Consider the following 23690-nt stretch of genomic DNA (forward strand, 5'->3'; position numbering starts at 1 on the left):
AAATCAGTGTGCACTCACTTCTTAACAGGACATTTACATACCCCACCCCAGAGTTCAGGAAACACTATACTACATATGGATGGAAAGAACGCAAGAGCTGGATCAAAAGGAGAGGGCTGTGAAATACTACCTTCTGGGCCTCGCAACCATTGGAAGATGATCCCACAACAACAGAATCTGCCTACCCAGAACCCCCACAAGATTGGCCTGTCAATAGTTAGTCAATTACAGGGCCATACTCATCACTGTGGAATTACTGGCTATTTATAGATATTAGGGGTGGAGAAGATCATTGTCTTCCCACAGATGGGACCACCAGGCTCTACTGGATAGTATGGTGAATGGGCCTGGTTAAACTCAGAGGGTCACAAAACAAAAAGAGGTGATATGGAAGAGACTTGTAGGCAAAGTTGGAATGACAGAGGTAGGAGGGGAGAGATAGAGGGTAGAGTAAGAGTGGTCAGAATACATTTACACAAGTGTGAAACTATGGAAGAACAAATTTAATTTATCTACAAGTACAGGTTTAGATTTATCTTCCATTAATGGTACTGAAACAGAGTCAGAGATCCTGGCTGTGTAAACTGCCATGAACTGCTGGATCTTTTGACACATTCAATCTCCCATCTAGCAAACGGCAAAGATAATTTCTATATTATAAATATTAAGGACTAAAGAAAGAGTTTCTGTGCTGACAAGACAGAGCAGTGTAGTCCACAATTCAGCGTTTCTTGGACTCAGCCAGCACCAGCTGATTCAGGTACTTCTCAGCACTCTACAGACTAAATGCACACATGTCCATGAGTACATTCTATTTTTTACTTCTTATTTACATTTACATAAATTAAGTTTACACATAACATTTGCTTTAAATCTCACATTCTGCGCATTTCTCTGCTGCAAAGTACTCACAGCCCAGACAGCATTTGGAGCTAAAATGAAAGGCTTTATAATAAATATTACCCTTTGTGTGTGCATGGAAAATGGTCCCTTTCTAGTTTTCCCTGAGGGCACACTATTTTGGCTTTATTGTGACACTTCTCTGTGACACTGCAATGAGGCAAAGCCATGCTTTACATGTCACAGAGAGAAATGCCACAGAATGCTAACATATCTTCTCAAGGTTGCCAGAAATCATTTCCACTGGGCTGTGTTTTCCCATCTGCAGAGCTCTGAAATGTAAAGAAAATAAATGAGCTCTATTATCTATATTTTTCTAGCAGATGAGAAAGAAAGAGAAAAATACAGTCAGCTCTGCATTTATTGTTCTATTCAATCAAACTGTTGCTTTAAACACCCTGAGCCCCCCAGGGGACTTAATCAATGCACCAAACACTTTAAACATCATATTTTGGGGTTTTGATTTTATTAAACTAGTTTCATAGCATCTGTATTTACCCATGAGAACTTTTGGGGTTACATTCCTGAGAAAGACTCCATTTAGAAATTGGAATTCTAATTTAAAATATTATTATATTGTAAGACATATACCCGAGTTAACTCACTCACACAAGCCACACATAGAGAACAGTCACAAGAGAATCACCACAGGATGTTTTCTATAAGTTAAATTTGTGAAAACTTCAGGCTCTAGAAAAAAACACAAAACACTGGAAACTCCAGGTTCACACTATATGCTTTCTAGTCTGTTTTCAATAGTAGTCTATTCTCAGTGCAAGCAGAAGATATTAAGCCAATTAAAATTATAGATCCAAAATGCACTTGTTTTGAGATCTCACAAATGAATGAAATAGAAAAATAGGTAGCAATTATTAAACTCTGCATCCAACATTTTCATGGATGCCTTATAATTGGTCAGAACACTATAAATCCATTGGCAAGGGCCAAGAGATATGAATCTGTACTAAGAAGATTGATATAAAAACAAAGGCATGATGATTAAAAACAGAACATTTTTTCATAGTAATAGGATTTTAATTTTAAAACTGGTTGAGTGTGTGTGTGAGGGATACTTATATATGTGCATATTTATGTTCTTGTGCATGTGTGGGTGCATATATGTGTGGGTTAGTGATATCAATCCTTGTCTTTCCTATTTGATAGGCAGGGTCTCTTACTTGCTACTGTACATGCCAGGCTAGTGGTCCTGTGAGTTTCCCCAGGAATCTCTTGTCTCTGTCTCTCATTTCAACATAGGGACATTGAGATTATAGGTGCTGTTGTGCTTGGTTTTATTTTACATGGATGGCTTCTGGGATTTCAACTCAGGTCTTTGCATTGAAAGCAAGCACTTTACACATGGAGCCATATCCCCAGCCTTGGGATTGTATCTGAAGAAAATCCCAAAATCTCTACAAATAGAATTTGATCACAAGGAAATAAATATAGTGAGGTTGTTATTCAAAGGATAACAACACATCTATAAACTAATAATAAATGAGGCCATTTAGAATCACATCATGATGTGAAAAATACCTAAGGACAGATCTAACAGACGAGGGGCAAAACTTCCATGAAACTGACACCTTTTTGAGATTACAGAAGAGCTAAGTCAAGGAAAGACTATAACTTGTTCATGAGTAAAAGACTCAACACAAAAAGATCCTATCTTTCTCTAAATTCCCCAGATCAATGTAATCCCCATTAAAGCACCAAGAGAGTTCTAAAAAGAAACAGAAAAATTAATTCTCCAGTTTATAGAAATAAAAAATAACCCAAGAAGAGCAAAAACTATTTGGAAATGAGTAAAAATAAAATTGGAGAGCTGATGGCATTGGCTGCAAAGTCTTGTCATACAACTTGGTAGTGTCCAGCCTTTTCAACGCAAACACAAATGCAGATGGAGGGAACCCTGTAGATGTTCCACACTGAGGGGACAGAAACAGACCTACTCCATGGCTACCTTACAGTGAAGGTATGTGTCACTGGAGAAATAGTTGTTTTTTCGGTAGAATGGGTGTTTTTCTGGAACAAACAAACAAGCAAAACCTCAAATACCTGTCCAGCACACTGTGTACTTTCTCCTCATTACTACAGCCTTTATTTTTCAGTTTCTTTATCAACCATTAATCACAAATCAAGAAATGTTTAAAAATTTGGAAATAAATAAATCATGTTTTAAACTATGCCATTCTGAGGTACAGGATACAATTTGGCCCTATCCTGTTCTGTTTTTGGTCCAGAGTATCCATGTACACGAAATCATACTCACCTTAGACATTCAGCCACCATCTTGGTTATTAGAACTGACTATTGAGGAACTGCAGGGCTAGTCCTACAATGTTCCATGCTTTACTTAATGGCAAGAGTGACCTTCAATGTGGGAATGGCAAAGATAGGCATTTCTTTCAACTGAGGAAAATATACCTCAACTAGGTTGATGTTCTCCATTGCTTTTGGGTAATGGTGGTTTACTATATCAAAATAATTCTGAAAGGGTTATGGATTTAAAACTTATACTATAAAAAGTGTGAGGCAACATTTTCATAACCTTAAGGGATGCAAAATTTTAATTTAAAAACACCAACCTAATGGACAAAACTAGTAAATTATATCACATTTAAATGTAAAATTTCTGGTATCAGAAGGTACCAGTTCGGATGTAGACCATCCCTGGGTCTCCATCAGTTTCCATGGTTCATGGAGATCAGCTCTCTACCCATCCTACCATACATCACACACCTAAAAAGACTTTTCAAAGGACAAGAATTAAGAAGGAAACCACAGAGCAGGGGAAGGTACTTGAAACATGTATCTTATGAAGCATGATATAGGCTACAAAAGAATTCTTCCCAGTAAAAAGGACAGGCTGTCAATTTAAAAAAGGGCAGGTGGCTTGGGGACTGGAATAGTCAAATGGTTAGAGTGCTAACTGCTCTCCTAGTAGATGTGAGTTCAGTCCTTTGAAGCTGGAATTATAGGAAGTAGTGAGCTTCCTGGCATTGGTGTTGTGATTTAATAAACAGAGAAGACTTAATCCAGTGAATTGAGACAGCCAATCATGGAAGACCCCAGGAAGATTTCCAAATGTCAGGCTTCCTGTATAGGCCAACTGACAAAACCTATTTGGCTTACAATTATAAGCCTCAACTTTTTCTTAAAGGATGACACACAATTACTTTGAGTTACTGGTAGAGAACATTTTCTTTGATGCAAGAAAAGGAAGTCATTTTTCATGGACTCAGAACAGAGCTTAGTATGACTACAGGGAAGTTTGTTTTACAAATGTTTCCATGTGCCATTGGTGTGTACATTAGTCTGATTATCCAGTGCAAATTACCCAAAGTGAGAAACTATGTATGAGTCCACTGCATTCCACATCACAATTATAAAACAAATCCATTCTATACTTAAAACAATAACTAGTAATTAGTACAGCTGATTTCTGAGGCTTTTTATATACTTCTTGGAAAAAACACAACTCAACAATTTGCAACAATAGTAGTGCATATGGACAGTACTAAGGCTCAGTTTACTAGCTATAAGAGGATTTTAATAATATATATAAAGATGGCAATAAAGATATAGCATTGAATGAAGTTGAAAAAATCTCCCTTCCTAGAGTTTTTATTAAAGCAAAAAGAAAAATGAAAATTTCTAGTTAAATTTTCTACACTAGGTACACTAGTATGTGTGAGGATAAATATTTTGGAAAATGATGAATAAGGGAAGAATCAGAAATTTATGGGGCAGAGTTCAGATAGTATGTCAGTTTCATGTAACTGCAACAAAAAGTCTTTTATAATCAGCTTGGAAGGAGAAAAAAATTCATTGCAATTCATGGTTGTGGGTTTCACCATGAGTGGCTTGTCCTATTGCCTACATTGCAGTAGTAAAATGTATCAAAATTTTTTACTTTATGGATGGGTGCAAGAGGAGGACATGGACAGTGCCACCAACCTTCTTCAGAGTACATCCTAATACTCCTTCCGCCTTCTAAAGGAGCCAGGCTGTGCACCATGCCTTTAACATCTGTGTCTTTGGAAGATGTGCTAGATCAAATCTTCAACACATTGAGAAATCAAGAAAAATCTCCATTAAGAAAATTAAATTGTCCTAGTCAACTGGAGGAACATCCTGCCTGGTACTGGAACCCTAGTCAACTACAGGCCTAGTATAGTCATGGAGACTGGAAGAGAACATAGAACTAAAACAGCATAATGCATAGCTACATTCAAAGCATTTGTCTATATCCACAGATAAGATAGCTCACCTCTCATCAAGGACACTTAGAACTATCAGAGGCCATTACAGAAGAATGCCAAAATGCAGCCCCAACAGATAGTAACTACAATATAATCCAGATCTCAGCAAGTGAGGCTTGGGGATCATTTCAGAAGAGTAGATGGAAAGATTTTAAGAGCTAGAGGATCAAGGAATTGGTTGTTAGACCTTGTCCTAAAAAAGGCAGAAGCTCCATTCATAAAGTCTTACCCACCAGACAAAAACGAGCTGAGCAAGGAGGATACAAGGAAGTGTCTAACAGGGTGAGTGTTTGTTACTGTAGGAAGCACAAAAGGCCTCAGCATGACACAAAGAACTTCAGGCAACTACAGAATGCTGAGAATGGGAGAAATCATCTCCCCCAGGGAAGAGTACATCAGTTCATTATTTAATAGCAAACGGTCAGCCCTAAAACATAAATATGAGTAACATCATACAGACTGAGTATATTATATTTACATATTTAGAAATGCACTCACCTCACTTTGTGACACACATATATTTATATAACAACAATCAATAAAAAAAGAGGGAATGAATTTGAAAAAGAGCAAAGAGGTGTACCGGAGGGTTTGGGTTTAGAGGGAAGAAAGATAATGGGTAAATTATACTATCATATTTTAATCTCAAAAAGCACTTACAAAAAAACCTCATGAGTGTGTGTGTGCGCGTGCATCCGTGCATGTGTGTGTGTGTGTGTGTGTGTGTGTGTATTTGGGGTGGGTCATGAGCTTCCATTCCAATCTGAGGAGCTGTTAATAGCTGGTGACTTCTACTTCTGGAGAATGGAAATTCAGCTTTCTTTTGGTAAGTCATCCACACTCATGAGTGTATAAGCAGCTAAGACTAGACTTGGGTTATTTATGAAAGAAAAGATAAAAAGGACATGAAGTTGGAAAGTAATGGGTATGTGACACTGAGATTTGGGAAGAGTTAGGGTAAAAAGTGGAGTCAGAGTATGACCATAATATACCTCAGTTCTTGAAATGTTTGTACAGTCTTTCCTCACCAGAACAATTGTTCTTCAAGAACATTGTCATAGATCCTCCTGGTAACAGGTGAAGGAAACAATAGCCATGAAGCCATCATTGTGAGAAGGACTTCCCACACAGGGAATCACTGGACTTGGTTTCTAAGAAGTTCCTCAGACCTACAAACTTGGCAAGGCATAAAAAATTTTATAGGGTAGTTTTTCTGGCCTATGCATAGATTCCATGAATGGTCATGTCTCTCTCTTCTATTGTTTGCAGTGGCAGTTCTAGATTTTCTAAATTAGAGTGTGATGTTGCTTCTCTAGCCTTCCAAGAGCCAATTTATCAGCATGCTAGTACCATCCTCCAGGCTCCTTGACAGGGTATTAAATCCTGTAACATGAGAGATGGCTTCCACATCAACTTCTTCTTATCCAAGTTGATGTTCCATACCTTTGATCCAGCACCCCTAGGATCCAGCCCATATGTACTCCTCCAGCTCCTGCCATGAATAGTAGCTAGATCCTGCAGCTCACTTGGCATAAGGGCTCTTTCTACTCTTAGCAGGCCAGATGATTTTATATATTGACCTTGGTTTTTGTCCAGGATGCAAAGAGGGAAGATAGAAACATTCACCCTCTCACAAAATAAAAATATTTGAATCATCTTTAGTGTAGTGCAAGAAGAGGGGGATTTCATGAGATTGGAGAGCCAAGACACACTTTGGATATGATATTTCTGAGTATATTCTATTTCCATAGCCAGTAAACATGTCAACTCAACATGCTCCAGATTGTGCAGCCTAATCTGGAAGCTCAAATCTTGCTTCTCAGTCATGTGGATAACACAGTTACAAGTCTTAAACCAGTCTTCACTCCTTTCTGTATCCATATCTACACTCACAGTAACGTGAGTTAGCTTCCTCTTCCAAATGTGTTCAGAATCTTCCATCACCCTGTAGGTACCATCATAGACCAAGTCACCCAAAATTTCTTATTGGTATGATTAGTAAACTTCTCACTACTCTATATGCTTCTAAACACATGATCTACAGCCTCTTCTGCACAGACCGGGGTAATATTACTAACAGGAAAATCATTATGTCATCTTTCAAAACATTACAGAATCTTTATATCTCAATGAGTTACAAGTTCTAAAATGGCATATCATTTTCAGCACAATCCAGACCCATTGTATTTCTGTGTTAATTTCATGTGGCTTTCCCTGCACTCCTTCTACATGGGCCTATGTGCTGTCTTGGGACATTGCACACACAATACTGACTCTAATCTTTTAAGGTTTCACTTGCTGCTCTTCAGACTAAAATTCTCTACTTTTTCCCTTTTCCACTTAATTTTTTTATTCCAATTTAATAATAAATTTTATCCAGCTGTGAACTTTGTGGGCTCCAATAATGACTCTGCTAGAAGACACTGGTACAATATTGGCAAAAATGTTACGGCAGTATCAAATTACATTCTCATTAGACTTAAGACCTAATTCATACCTCACACCATCATAGCATCAAGAGCCTATGACTAGATAGGTTATAGGCTCTAGGGAAGAACCTACTATTATTATTCTACCAAGCAGACATAGGATTAGAATCATCCTTGATGACTTATTGTTATCATACCCATAGATTAGTGCATATCTCATCTATAATCAGGGACACTTCTGATGGTAAATAACACTGGTATATGTAACTGGTTAATCTTCAGAGAATAAAAGACTATAGAGTGCTCAGCTCTAAATGGGACTTCTATATCAAACTCTTTATCCCAAGGCTTGGATATTATGCTAGAAGAAGGGCTGAGAAGATTGTAAGAGACAGATGGTGGATGAAAACAGAGAAACAGTGTTTAAAAGATACAACAGGACATGTGCACATGTATACTCACACAATAATCATAGCATGCATTAAGTTTGTGCCAACCCAGGCCAGAAAGAAAACCATGGCATGGTGGTGAAGAGGTAAGCGCATATGTGTTTTACTCTTTGTTGTAAAGATATTGGCGTCTGATAGCTACTAGGATAAAGAGGAGAATCAGTTTACTTTAAGGATATGACCTCGCAGAGGGTTGACCAGGGCAGGGCCCTTATTTAAGAGTATTTGAGAAGCACCATTTGAATCTGATGGGGTAAAACAAAAACAAAATGAGACAGAACAGAAAACTAAGTTGGATAGATGTTGGAGGAGTTGGAGTGAATGAGATCAAACTATATTTTATGGAACTCTCAAATGAATTAATAAAATGTTATCTTAATTCAAATCACTAAATGTTCCAGTGTGTGTCTGGGAGACAGGTACTCCCTTATTAAAATGGTTCCACTTCTACACAAAGCAAAAGTCAATATGTTCTAAACAGCTCATCAGCTGTTGACTTTTGCTTTGTGAAGAAGTGATAACTCCAGAAACACCCAAACTCAATGGAGTTAATATAGAAGGGCTTTAAGCTTAAGAAGCACTATAGCTAGCAGTGATCAGAGTAATTCAAAGATGTCCTTCTGTTCCCTAGAGAAAACTCTAGGAACAGAAACTCTAAAATGTGAGGTGGAGGGAAAGAAGGGGCCATCTAGCCAGTGTGCACATGCATGTGTATGACACAGTAAGCCTAAGGCTGGCAGAAACAAAGTCACAGCAACCCACGGACAGAAAATAAAGCACAATGAGATTCACCCATAAAGGTGAATTCTTCTGTTGATGTAATTTAGAAACGAAGACAAATTACTTTTTCCAAGAACATGTGACTACATCACACCTGCAACAGAAGTACCAATTTATTGAGAGAGATTTGTTCCACAATTTTGTCCTCTTCCCATTATTCCTGAACTAAAAATTTGGAACCTAGAGAAATACCCAATGTGTTTTTAAAGGAAAGTTTCCCATTTGTAATGTTCCTGTTTATCCTCATCACATGGTAGAGGATCTGCTTATCAGTTTGTAATAAGCAGTCTCCCAGGGAACTCATTTTGGAGGTGATTGTGCAGCTGAAGTTCAAAGAAGAAAGGAGAGCTGGAGGTATAGATTCCTTTTTCACATACATGTACTTAAAGAGATAAGACCATCAGAGAATCATGGGTACAGAGAAAGAAATATATACCCCGAGGAACCTAGTGTTAAGTAATTAGGGAATCAAAGACAAGCGGCCACAAGTGGTAGAAGGAAATCAAGATGGCTGCCAAGTTAGAACACGTCTTTTCTAGAATGCCTGGAGGCCTGGCCTTCCTGCTCTTATTTTAAGCTCAGTGATCCTCCCACACACTGACCTCTGGCTATGTTGTGCTATCCTCATGCAAAGAGGGCTCAGGGATCTTGGAGGGGTTATGGGGAGCTCTGCATCTATTACAGTGGGCACTGTGAAGAGTCTGCAAGGCTTACTTAATTGCTCCCACAGATGAACCTGGAAGAACAGTTGACTCCATGGTTGCCACATCAGGAAGGTGCAGAGAATCAGGTGGGGTTCTGTCCCTACACTCCTCAGCACTGGCTAGCCTGAGGCTTTGACTTTCAAGTACTCACATGTCCTGCTGGAATACTGGCTTGTTTGTATGGCCCCTCTCCTCAGATCCCTCTGCTCAGGACTGGTGGTATTTGTTTCTGTCTCAAAGTTTTGTCTTCTCTTCTTGACTATAAATGACTAAATCAGGCCATAGTAGATATTGAGAAGAACAAGAGCAACTCACTTTTACATTTAACACTTTACTATAGTACTTGATAGAATATACAACTGGTTGACATGCAATTGAGGGACCAGTGGAAGCACTAATGACTTTGAGGAGGCATGGCCATAATAAAAATGGCATCTGTCTTCATCACAATTTAATAAAAATTTTTTCAAAAATAAGGGAAGGGATAGGTCAGTAGAAAGAAATTGGAAGAGGAGGCATGGCTGGCACTTTTTAAAATTAAACAAAATTTGAAACTTTTATATCTAAGTAGTATATTTACATTACTTCCAACCCCTTTCTCTGACTGAACTCTCTCAAATTCATGACTTCTTTTTAAATTCCTATTTTATACATGCACATGCCACCGTGTGTGTGTGTGTGTGTGTGTGTGTGTGTGTGTGTGTGTGTGCACCTGTGTCTGTAAACCACTTGTCACTGGATAGCCTATCAAGAGGCTTGTTTTTAGAGAAGACTGATTCTCCTCCTCTCAGCAACTATTAACTGACTAGCTCCTTCTCTAGGCTTAGGGTCTTAGGTGTTTTCTCCCATTCATGTTGGCACTTTGAAGCCAGTTATAAAGAAGGAACAGGCTAAATAGAAATGCTTATACAATGTATCCTTTAACATGATTTATACTAAAAGACAAAAAACAAATATAGAGGTTAATGATGAATGAGTATTTTATTTCTAAAGTAACATGGGGATTCAAAGAAGAATGAAATAAATTCTCTATATTTAAAGAAGTAGATTTTATATAAAAAGACAAAATTATATCAAATTGATTAGATTTTTATTTAATTTGTTCCCTTTCTGTTGTCTTTCCAAACTAGCCTTGCATCTGAAGGCTGAGAATCCACTTCCTTCTAAGTGAATGGACAAATGGAAGGATGCGTAACAAAAGGGCTGAGGGGCCAAAGGAGCTGGTGACTTAAAGAGAGAAGTATAGAAGCTTTGGAAACGCAAGGAAGAAAGATTTAGTCCATCTAGGAGGTCATGGGACACTTCAGAGAGGAAACGTTGTGACTCCTAAGCTGTAAAGAATGAACACGTGTTCCACACAGAAAAACTAAAAGAGGAGAATTTGGTCAGCCAGAGCCTATAACAAAATTGAGATGCAAAAAAAGTGTTTTATTTTGTATTTCACAGAGAAACTTTTACTCAGTGTTTTTTTGAAGCATTGCTCACAATTAAATTAAAATCTCAAAAGTAAACAAAATATAAATATCATACCTCTATTTACAATTTCTCTGTAAATTGTATTTATAATAGCAAAAGAGGAAACAGCATGAAGAGTAGAGTTTTCTTGGAAGGAAGTATGGGGATGAGACTGAAATGAAAAATTGGGGGTATCTTTAGACTAAGGGTCTGAATGTTTGTATTTTATATGTGCTGGCAAACGGGTAAGATATTAGAAGTGACCTCTCCCACTGCCTGGGAAAATGCTTTGTTTATATCCCTTCTGGGGATGCTGTTACCTGAGTCCATGGCTTTACTGCGGGTGCTGTTTGTTATGTGTCCACTGTATCAACGCTGCACAGGTGCAGGAGAAGCAGTGAGAGGATAAATATCAAAGCCATTCATCCTTTGGTTGGAGCAGAAAATTTAAACATGCTTTGGAAAACATCCTAGCAGACAACAAATGAACCCTTGTGGCTCAACTGAATAGTCTGGGGTAGTAGAATTCGGCAACAATTGTGATTTCTAGAGATGCTAGTGACATTGGCTTCTCACTTATATCAACAATGGGTTAATAGAAATCACCAATTTCCTTGAGATAGTGTTTGAGCATGGAAGCAAGAGATAACAAAGGCATAATAAAATTTTTTGTTTGCAACTTGCTTTAGAGTTTTTGAATAGCTGTATTTATTTCTTAGCTCTATAGTATTTTCTGGTAGGAGATATAATGTAACATAGGAAGTGCAGAATTAAGCTGAAAAATACCGTAGCTATCAACATAATCTACACGAGGGAATCTACCAATTCCTCAGTATCCTTGGTGTATAATTTCCAAAACTTCTCCTCAGAGACCAGAACCTGAAATGCTCAAGACCCATTTCTAAAACACACAGTAATCAAACATGTCCTGAATATAGCCCCCCCTGATAGTTTACATCATGCCTTGATTACTCCTAACACCCAAAATCATAAATGATAAGTGATTAGTTGTCATATGGCTCTGGATTAATTTTCTTAAATTATATTTGTACAGGCTCAGTACCTCTCAGGCTTGAAGAATACTTTCTAACATTGATGGTTGAATTGAAGACATGGAACCCAGGGATACGAGAGTCATTTAGTACTTTAATTTAAGGGTGTGAGACAGACTAGGACTTCATGGTTAGCCCAGCAACTCTTTCACAATGCAAAATAAAAGTTTAAGGCCCTTGATAATTCACCAATGAAGAAACAAAAATTATGCAAGACAGGAATTTGTGTCATTTCTTGAAATGTTCATATAGACTTGAAATGAGAGTCAATGCATGAAAACCAGTTGGAAAAAAGAGGCAGTGCTCACTTTGAAACTGGCATTCTAGGAACAATGAAAGCATAGAAGAGCTTGTTTTTAACCCAGGACATGTTTTGCTTTGATTTATTAATTTGCTGACAAAATTTAAGTTAAAGTAGCTAGGACACAGGACTGCAGACATGGCGGACAGTCTACCAGAGCAGAGGTAGGTAGAAACGACAGGAAGCTACAGAGAAGCTGCAGGAAGTAGTGGGCACACAGAACCCAAGCTCTTCCTTCTGAGTCTCCTACTCAGGTTGCACTTTAGGGACTTCCTGAGCCTGACCCAGAACCCAAGCTAAAATACAGTTAATGTCATTTGTCCTGAGTGCTAACTGGCTTATTATGTGGATCCAATTAGATATTGTGGATATTGTTTCAAGAACTAAGTCAATGTGAGTGGATTCAGGGGCTAATAAGTAACTAGTTCAGTGCTATCAGGTTTTATGCAAATAGACAAATATATGATAGTATTATAATAGTTCACTGAGTTTTCTTGCTAAGTACCAAACTTCATTTTGTTTTCATTCTTGTAAAAGGCTTCCCTGATAAATTTTGAAATGGTTTTCTACCAAGTAAGTTTCTGTTAATATTTTATTTAGTTATTACCTAGTTGTTAGAAATATTCATGTAGTTTTAATATCATCATGACTAGTAATGGAAGCTTTATTTTATTAAAATTGAATGCATAAAGTATTAAAATGAGGCTGTTAGAAAACATGAGAAAAACGGACACCATCTAACTTTGTAAATTAGAATAGTTTTCATCTATTTCATCAAAGCATTAGCTTTTTAACTTATTGACTAGAGTTCATAAAAGATTCAGCAGTTTAAAACTTACAATATCAAAGGTGGTGTTTTAAGTAAAGTAAAATATTCAAGAAAATAAAGTAAGAAGAGACATCAAAGTGGACATTTCATTATAACACTTGAGTTGACAAATTGGTAACAGCAATAGACCACTGAAGGACAATAAAGTACCCGAGGGCCTTGTGTTTATTTGTCTCTCTAAGGAGTCACATAAGAAAGTCATTTTAGAGGTAAGAATATGTTTTCCTAATTAGAGGAAGGGGGTGGACTGACTGCCAACATGAGACCCAATTACCAGAATTAGTAGATACAATAGCATAGGTTCAGATCTCAGAGAGTGGTAATAAGGAGAGGGCAGAGATAATGCACTGGTTGTGACTGGGGAAGCCAGCAGAGCTTTCTCTATACTGCCTGTAACCTGAACATGGTAGAGGAAAAGTGGAAATGCTAATAAGGGAGATGATTAAAGGTGGACCTGTGGTTATAAATTGCTTTTTTAATGGTGATGATAGTAGCTGGCATACAGAATAATAAGGAGATGAGAATGTCAGTATCAATTTTTATTAGTGCCACGAACAATACACAGTATATTGAAATTAGCTTCATTTGTATTACTACTTTTTTGTAAATCACCACTCTGAAAGCAGTAACATGCCCAGTTCATTTTAAAGTGAACTGTGTAAAGTTATCAACCTTCTCTATGAAATATTCGGAACTCCTATGTTGGGAAAAGAATTCCACATTTCTTAGTGGCACTTAGAATTCAGACACATGGCTGTGATGCTCAATTACAAAAAGCCAATGGAGTTGGTTAGAAGTGAATCTAGGAAACTGGACAGAAAAACTAAAAAGGATACCAATACATGTTTTCATATAGCTCACTACTTTAGTTTCATCCACAAGACATGCAGAATGGTAGGTAGGGTCTCGGCCTGGGTGAGGTTACACTGTAAAGAATCCCAAGCATGGCTGTCCTGCTGAGCACAGAGATTCAATTTCAGTAAGTACTTCTTTGAACTCATTCAGGAGACCTGAAAATTTGTGAATTTCTCCAGCCACTGAGATCCTCCCTTTGAATTATTTTATTAGCCGATTAGGTAAAATGAGATATTTGATATGAATAATTTTTATATAATTAGAAGACAAGGAATTCCCTGTCCATAATTAGTCTGGTGTAGGTCAGCCCCGGGCTGACTGCGGCACTCTGAGGTCTAGCCTCTTGAGGTCCCACCCAGGTGATGGGATAGCTGCTCTGTGATTTTCACCTTCCTCTGGATTAACTGTGAGGAGAGGAAGCCCAGCCCAGGAGAGAAACAGGTCTGTGAATCAGGAGTTCAGATGATTTACCTGTGCACCTGTGGGATACTGGCATTAGCTATTGACTTTCATGTTTGTTTTGAAAATTTCAGCCATTATATATAAGGTTACTGTGAGGATTAAATGAAGTGATTGGATGATAAAGTTAACATCTGGTATATAGGTTCTTAACAAAACGAATTTTACTGTAGTCATTAATGCTAATAGCATACTTAAAAAGAATTTTTTTTACAAAAAGTTACATAAGACATTTCCATACATTTTCTTCTTTTAATTCTATCTGTATCTTCATCTGAGGTAGACACTCCATCTAGGTCAATGCATGCACATCATTCCTCCAGACTTGTCTCACTTAAAGTCACTTTTATAAACTCCTATCACTTAAAAAGGCCCTTTCCTTTCTGTGAATGACTTGGTTCCCTAAAAAGATTGTGGTTATGGCCACAAGGAATCCATCTATGTGGTCACAGCAAACCTCTAGAAATGCATGGTATGGTACTACAAACATCTCAGGTTCTCTTACCCCTTCATCGTTTAAACATCAAGTCCCAACCCCCCCCCCAAAAAAAAACCCCAGGAATTTTAAATAGGAGTCTGTTTAAAAGGAACAATTAGAAATGAGGCAAGCAATCTCATACTTTACATGTGATCAGTTCCATAATTTTAATGTGGTTCAAATGTATTCGCATATCATGTGCAGTGCTCTAAATGCTCTAGTTTAAAATTTTAAATTCTTAATGGTGATATCATTAACCCAGGCAAACATATAGATTTCCTGATAGCAATTTTTGCCTAAAAAGTAAACCCAAATTCTAAATAAGCAAATGAATGGATACTCAGACAAGTTAACTCACTTAAAAGAGGAAGTAATTGACTGCCCGTGTTGCAGGGAAATCAGCAAGCACAGTGCCTGGGATGAGCGGCATGGCCTGTCCCTCTGCAGGGTAAGTAGGCAAGGCACTATAGCATTCTGTGTCAAACATCCCCCGACACACATAAATAGAGGTATCTGAGTTCAGAAAGTCAGGCCAGTTCATGGATTGGGGACTTGGTGGGTTGGCAAGGGCAATTGTATTACTCAAGGAAAGTGTATCTTAAGGCTGTACTCCTTCTTACCAGAAGTCCTTTCTTTTCTTTGTACTTTATGTTTAAAATTTATACTTCGATAATAATTTTGTGAAAGCAGATCTAATGAACTTCTGTATCACTCAGTAAGGTAGAATTTTCAGAACACTGCCTAAGCTATAATACGTAACACAGAAATGGAAGGGCATGCTTCAGAAAGATTGCATTATTTTCCATTGTGTAGGCTAAAATTGGAAGTAACTAGCTGATGGCATTTCCTAATTATTTACAACAAAACTGCATAGCTTAGAATCTAGGCAATTTGTTATTTAGCCAATGGGCCATCAGTGCAAAGTCCCGCCACACAAGACATACCAGCACCTAGAAAATAGGTGGCCAGTGAGGAAAAGCAGGTATAATCGACATTATACAAAAGTGTTTATTTAATTAGAATATTAGATCAAATATTTTTCAGCCTCATTGTCAACACAACTGCTGCCCTTCTCTGCTTCCCTGAGGGTTAGAATGAGCCAAGAAAAGTCACTCTTTGGCTTAGTCTTCATTCTGAAGCATGGGTTCTGAGCTGGGGAAAACAACTCATTCTAAACTAATCACACCAACCAATATTTGAAAGAGTCACATAGGGGAGGTCTTACCTGAGCTCTGGGATCAGAGAATCCATTGGAACTGTTCACAAAAACATGAAAGAAAGGAAGGAAAGAAGGAAGGATGGAAGGAAGAAAAAGAGAAAGTCTCAATTGAGTTTATTTTTAAAACTGTTTGACTGAAACTTTAACACTAGTGAACGGCTAGGACAGACCCCACTTGGCTTCTCATTGAATGGAATGAGTTTTCTTTTACTCTGGGCTTTTGGAAATAAGAGGACAGACAACATGGCCCCAAAACAGATTCATCCTAGGTTTGATGCACTGAGTAGCCTTGGCTCCTTATAGATTAGTAGGTTAGACTTTACAGTGACCTGACATTAGATGTATTTTGAAAAAAAATTCAGAAACAAGGAAAACTTGATTTTCTTTGGGATGGGGAACTACTCAAAGGACTATGAAGACTATTGCTTTTATTTATTTTATTCCAGGCCACAGATTCTACACAGGCATCTACCTATGTGTTAGATCACAGACTTCTGTATACATATTTAATGACAGTAAGGAAGTTTGTAGAGAGAACTGCAAGCTTTACTAGTAAGCATCTCAAGTTGATTCCAAACAGATCCTACATATGGGAGAAAAGAACAGGCTTCAGCACTTTTAGTACTAACAGCCTTTCAAAATAAGGGACTTTTTCAAAGAGCTTTGAATTTCTGCCTGAAACTCTAGGAACTAAAGGAATTTGTGTTGGTAAATACCTGCCTACACAAGGATAAGCAGCATATGGAGGGAGACAACAGGTGGTTTCCAAAATTACTCACGCTTCACAAGAAACAGTAGTACACTTCTAAAAGAACATGTTGGCTCTATTGAAGGCCGTGTATGCATTGCCAAAAAAATAAAGTCCAAAAATAATTGCAAATTAAAAGACCCACATCTTGAAACTGTGGTGGAGTGGTATGCTTTGAGACATCAAAATAAGAGCCAAACAGTCCAACTCTAGAATCCTGCTATTTAGAAAAAGCAAGAACATATTCTAAATAATAAAATAGACTCGTATTCTTGAGCATAATGTCCCATTGAGATGTTTGCTGCATGAAAATTAGAGCCCTAAAAACATATTATTTCAAATTTAAAGATATAGGATATGATCACTTCAAAAGTCATTTAAGCTGAAACTCCATAATAATAGAGGGCAAAGGTTCTGTCTCAGCAGAGAAAAGTCAGGATTACTTTGCATTTGGAATGCCGTGGTCAATGACAACCACATACATTTTTAACTAAACACTTTCATCTTTGACTGAATAAAAATCATTGTGACCCTGTGTTTGGTTAAATCGGAATTAACTATGCTGACTACATATGTTGATGCATAGCTAACAAATGCATTACATTTACTTAGTCACTCTCATAAATCACGAACCCTCCCAGGAAGGTAGGGTTACAGCGGCTCAGCTCTCCTCAGTCAGCATCAATACTCTAGTATGAGTGTGAAGGACAGCACTCTAGAATGTTTTCAGAGCCATGGTGAAACTAGTTTTCCACTTAGAATTCAGGGTCACAAAATATACCTAATTACAATAAAAGTTATTTTCCTGGAGGGGTATAATTGCCAGTCAATCCTGTTTTCCAGCTGTTTAGATCATCAAGGGTCTGTTTATATTTCAATATTACATTACCATCTGTTGGTTACAAAAAAAATAGGGGTAGCCAACAGGTTGAACCTTCCAAACATTACTTTCTGGAGCTGTCTGGAACTCCCAGTAGGAACGGTGGAAAAGCAAATGTTATCATTTCTCTTGAACTAGGTAGAGACTGGGACTATTAAGCCAGACAGCATAAACATACAATTAACCGTGGTAATAGACTGACGATCTGGTTTCCCAGTCACTAGAGAGCATCACTCCTGCAACCCAAAGGTGTCCTCACTTACTAGACACAAGGGCCAAGCATAGGTATGCCCGTCTTTCATGGTGCGGTTGGCACAGTGTCAGAGAGGCTGCTCACCAACTCACCTTCGGTTCCTTTTGAGAGAGTATGCAACGCTTTATCTTCAACCTCTGCATCCATCTGTAAAATGAACACAAGTACTGAGATCATTACTTTGATACTGACCAGTCAATGAAAACATGTAATTAGAAATTCTGGAGGTCATTATGAAGGCATGCAGCCTTCCGTGTTCCTGAATTTCCTTTTGGCTCTATGGAATCTGGCTGACAGTTCTGGAGTATTACTGATTTTAGAGACACATCTACAGATGTTAGAAACCAGAAATGAAAACAGCGAGAGGGCAGATGGCCTTGTCCACAAGTGTTTGCTAATGATTTGCATGCTTCTAGAATTCCAAAGACTGAAAGGGGGTTGTCTCATCCTCAGTGTTGCTAGAATGAGAAGATTTCCAAATATCAAGCCAAAGAATCCAGACTGACTAATAGATTTCAAATACATCCTCCCTTGGAGTTGCTTTCTGATTATGACTCTTTCTAAGTTAGGAAAAACAATTGCCTATGTAAAAATACAACCAAAAGACAAACCCTTGCAGTGCCTCACCAAAATACTATCAACAACAAACTACGATTTCTCTCTGAATTCCAGAAAAACTCCAGTCATGAGATCACCCAAATGTAGAAGAAACATAAAATCCAAGTGAGGCACATGGAAGCATCAATTCCTATCATTACTGAAGGTTTTAAATGTAATCAAATAAATTATCAAAGAAATACAGGCTTTCAAAGCCCTTTTGTTTTCATATACTCTGACCCCATGAGCATTTTCCATTTTGCAAGAATCCAGTAATAACCTCTGAATTTAATTCACTTCTGCACATTTTTAGAATTCTTCAGTATAAACAAGGTACTTTGCTTGTAGAAATGAGATGGTGAGCAGGAGTGCTTCGTGGCTCCAGTCCTTAAATCCTGACATGCACAGCGGCAGTGCGACTGCCATGGTAATGGAAGCTAGACTCCGCACTCAGACGCTAGGTTGTGATTGAAGGCACTGACCTGCCATGGACTTATAATAGGGGAGCAGGTGTGGCAATGATGGACTTTAATTTCCTTTAATAAACCTTTTATGTGCCACACTTTTACTGCCATTCGACGCTCTCCAAGGTCCTGCACATAATAGGTTCATTACTTTTGATTACTATAGTCTATTGAGACAAACAACTCCAGAACACACTATATATTATGTTCAGTTAAACCAATATAGACTATTTATCCATTGTGCATTTTTTCACCTGCAACACTACAGATGAAATTAACAACAGCTCTCATAAGCTAAAACTATTAAACCCACCAGAACTCTTTTGTCATGGCTTCATAATAAGCGCCACACCAATCATTGAACTGCTTTTTAAATTAGCAAACAAAAAATGTTCACGGCTTTGGCTGAACAGCAGCCACTTTAGTCTAAATAAAACGGTTCATTGTTATAAATATTTTAAAAGTACACAATAAGAGAAAACAACAATAAAACAGAGGTGATTTTTTTTTCCTGTTGATTTCCTTTCTTTCAAAGCCATGTGAGTTTATGACAGATGCGACACTGCCTAGGATTAAAAGGGCTTGGTTTACTCAGGACGGCATGGACTGTTGTGAAATCCCCTCCTCCCAGGAGGATCTCTGCTGCATATAAAGTGGTTCAGTCCATGCAAACGTAGCTCTGTGCGGTACACAAATAACTAGATTAAGAGAGATCAGTAGCATGCGAGGGTTAAAATGATGAAACACATCATGTTTCTGAGGAAGCTACTCCCATGGGCAAGCATTCACATAGTGCAAGTCTATTATTCTCCAACACGGGTGCCATTAACTTTCCCTAGCCATTCTGAAAAAGGCCTTCAACGTGAGGGAAGGGGGAACTCTATGAGTTCCTTTACCAAAACTGAAAGACAGACTGCCAGGAGTTCCAGAGGCATATACAAAAGTTTCAGAAACATATTATTCCTCTTTATAGCAGCATTGATAAGCCAGCCATGGGTCTGGGCAGTAGCCACCTGACATATCCATCTCTTCACCAATACCACCTGGGGAAGGTGCAGGAATGTACAAAACTCCTTGACCTTGGAATTTCACCTCATAACTGTATTTCGTTGGGCTATTATTTTTTCTTTTGATTATATATATGTGTATATATATATATATATATATATATATATATCCTATGTAAGTGTTAGTTTTGAAGTTTAACTTGGGCCAATTCATAGGCATGCAATGGAACAAGGCTAAAATTTAAGGCTGTCGGTTTCACCAGCCTTTTTTTCTTTATTCTGATTAACAGTGGTAAGTTCAGTGTCTGTCACATGGCAGGCAATAAATCAGAAATCTAAAACACATAAGCCTTTCTTTTTGGTGGGAATTTTTAAAACTGTGAGATGTTTTTTATCTTTTCTTCCATTCTAATTCAAAACCAGATCTTTTTGGACCATGGCACAGCTCAGTAATAGGAAGCACTGTGAAAACCACACACACACACACACACACACACACACACACACACACACACACACACGCACATGCACACACACACACACGCCCATGCACATACACATAGGTCTTTGCTCTCTAGAACTTTACACATGAGAGCAGAAACTTCTAAATGATCTTCATTTGAATTACTCCATAGGTCTTAATAAACTGCAAAGGACCATGGGTAGTTTTTCTACAGACAAACCGTACTAAAGTGGATGTCTTGCTCTAATCATGTGCATTCAAGGTGCGAAAACCACTGTCTTGTGCATGTTTGAAGATGAGCGGTAGGAGAGGTACCTACCCTTCCCAATTCCTCATGAATTATAAAGGAGCACATGACTGTTACATGACTGAGGCAAAGTGATTTAAATAATATGTAATGTAATCTTGAAAATTACAGTTCTTAGAAACTTTTTTTGGCCTACTGGCAAGTGATATTTATTATCTTTCTGCTTAGGCACTACAATGTTATTGAAAAGATTGTTGTTAACATTGAAAATTTATGATTTCTTTTAAAGAGAGATTTATTTCTTAAAACTTGTTCTGTGGGTTTTGTAGAGCTTCCGAGATGTCTACAGCAATTCTTCTAATTTGCCACTGCATTTTTTTCTCTGAAACCACATAAATATGAATAACACATGGTAGTGCACACCTTTAATCCCAGCATATGGGAGGAAGAGGCAGGTGGATCCTCTGAGCTTGAGGCCAGCCAGCCTGGTTTACATAGAAAGTTCCATGTCAGCGATGGCTATACAGTGAGACCCTGTGTCAATAAACCAACAAACAAACAGGGGGGAGTTCAGTGTAATTTGGTAGTTCCCATGTACCATGTGAAATATTACAGCAGAAAAAAAGGTAGTTCCTGTTCAGAATCTAACATAAATCAACAGGGAAACTTTTGCAAAAGGCTTCCTGGTGTACATGGTCTTCTGGATAGCTGAGCAAATATCCGAACAAATGGCAAGTATAGAAAACACTAATAAAATAAAGAATGTTAATAAACAACGTTTCATAGAGGATACAGAAGAATCAGAGGAATAAGCCGATAACCAATGAAGCAGGAAAACCGATGACGTCTATTTAGCTGACTGATGACAGACGCTGTTTAGCATCTTTGCTTGCTTACAGGCCTTTACAGAGATGTATGAGCAGTTTCCTAGCTACTGTACTTGACCGCTTTTCTTTTTATTGGCGTTTGCTATATCACAGGCAAAAACATAGACCTCTCCCTCAACACTCTGGTGCAGAAATCTGAGCCCTACTATGGAGTTGAAAGCAAGTCCCAGGCTGTCTTCTGAGAAGACAAGGTTCTAGGAACATCACACAGAATTTATAAACTCAATTGCACTTACACTTTGCCTTTTCTTCAACAGAGACCTATGTAGAACCCTATGACACTCTGGTTCTTTGGAGACGAGCAGGTTCATAACATGTGGAAAAGTCATTCTAGTAACTTTGGTTTGAGGTAATTTCTGAAAACTCTTACACAGTTATCATTGTGCCAACAGTTACCTCAAACAGGGACTTTTATTTTGAAGAAATTTCCCCATATAGCCAATGTTCATTACCCTTCTTTTAAAGTTTTTGCTTTCTGTTTTTATTTGTGTATTTTATTATTGGGGAGTTGCTGCATGTGGATGAGTGCACATGCGTATGTGGATGTGTATGCCCATGTGTGTGTGTGAGCCATGACGTCAACCTTAGGTGTCATTCCTCAGTAGCCTTTCATCTTATTTTCTGAGACAATGGCTTGGGGCTCCCAGGTATAGGCAGACTGGCAGACTAGTGAGTTTTAGGGACCTTCTTGTCTCCATCTCTCCAGTACTAAGTTTATGAGTGCACACTGCTATGCATGGTATTTTACTTAGGTATTGGGGATCAAGTTCTTGTCCTCATACTTGTGCAAAAAGCATTTTATCAATCAAGACGTGTTTGAATTTCTTTTACTTCTTAACTGTCTCACTGTGTTTCTTTCTAAAATGACAATAGTTTACTATATTACATCATTGGATATATTCCATTATTATTGTGGAATGTCAACTCTAATTTTTCTATTTACAGTGGTACTAGGGATTGAATTCAGGGCCTTGTATTTGCCAGGCACGTGCCTTTCTTCTGACCTAAAGCCCCAGCTCACAACAGGTTCATTCAATCCCGAGAAGTTTGTTGCAAAATGGAGAGGCTGCTGTGTTGTGCAGGACAGTCCTTGGCCTTCTCCCTGGGATGCTGTGTATCCCTGGTGGATACTTCCCTTGTCAGAAGTGAAATTTAGAAAACTAAAAAAAGAGCAACCTAGGAAACTAGAAAAGGCCTAGAACTCAAGAAAATAAATTCACTAGATAATGCCAGTTTATCAGAATAAAATTTGTCTAGCTTGAGGACAAAGAGGCCAGTATTAATTGTCCTTTTTAAAATGATGCTAGTCTGTTCTAAACGCACCTGTGGGTCAGTATAAAATGGCAGCCTAGATGTTTACTTTAAAGAAGGAAAGTTGTGAAGAAATGAGCTGCTACATTAAATAGAGGAAGGTGCTGACTTGTGGTGAGAGATGCGGAGCTAGACTTTGTCTACATTTCTCTATTCTTACCTTTCTTTTATTCTGTTTTCTTGCATTTATTGATTGCTCAGGATGAACAGAAGCATGTTCTGTGTCAACCTTTAGAAGTGTAAGCTTTAGCAAAATGATTTCACATAGCACCCCAGAGTGACATTTATCAGTTTTTTCTAATTCCCACTTATTTAAGGCACCCAATTATTGATGATAGCTCTTCAATCCCCAAGAATTTCAGCAGCAAGAAGAAATACTTTATAGTGGAGACTTTTGTTACATTGTCTTTCTGATTTCAAGTGGCTGCCACTATTGTAGAGTCTATCTAGAAACTTCTACAAGTGGCAATGTTGAATGTAAACCAGAGCCATATGTTTACATCCTCTTGCCAAATATCTGCAACAAATAGTTCTATTTTCCCCACAGGTAACAAGTGCATGTGTGCCACAGTTGCAGCACTGCTGCCTCAAAGTCACAGTTTTGTGACACGGGATGGGGTCGGATGCATTGCTAGCTTTATGTTTTTGAGTATTTTAA

The 23690-nt window shown here is 38.0% G+C and overlaps 1 protein-coding gene across 9 annotated transcripts in view; it reads right to left on the reverse strand.

Moving 5' to 3' along the window:
* St18 (ST18 C2H2C-type zinc finger transcription factor) overlaps nt 1-23690 on the reverse strand; it is a 331712-nt gene that overhangs the window by 71091 nt on the left and 236931 nt on the right. For 6 of the 9 annotated variants that reach the window (XM_017593173.3, XM_039109332.1, XM_008763490.4 and 3 more), the window contains 2 exon segments: nt 18149-18203; nt 16182-16212 (listed from right to left, as the gene is read on the reverse strand). In XM_017593173.3, coding sequence (XP_017448662.1) covers nt 16182-16212; nt 18149-18203 — 86 coding nt within the window. 9 annotated transcript variants of the gene reach the window in all.

The sequence above is a fragment of the Rattus norvegicus genome, chromosome 5 (assembly GCF_036323735.1).
Source record: "Rattus norvegicus strain BN/NHsdMcwi chromosome 5, GRCr8, whole genome shotgun sequence".
Lineage (NCBI taxonomy): Eukaryota > Metazoa > Chordata > Mammalia > Rodentia > Muridae > Rattus > Rattus norvegicus.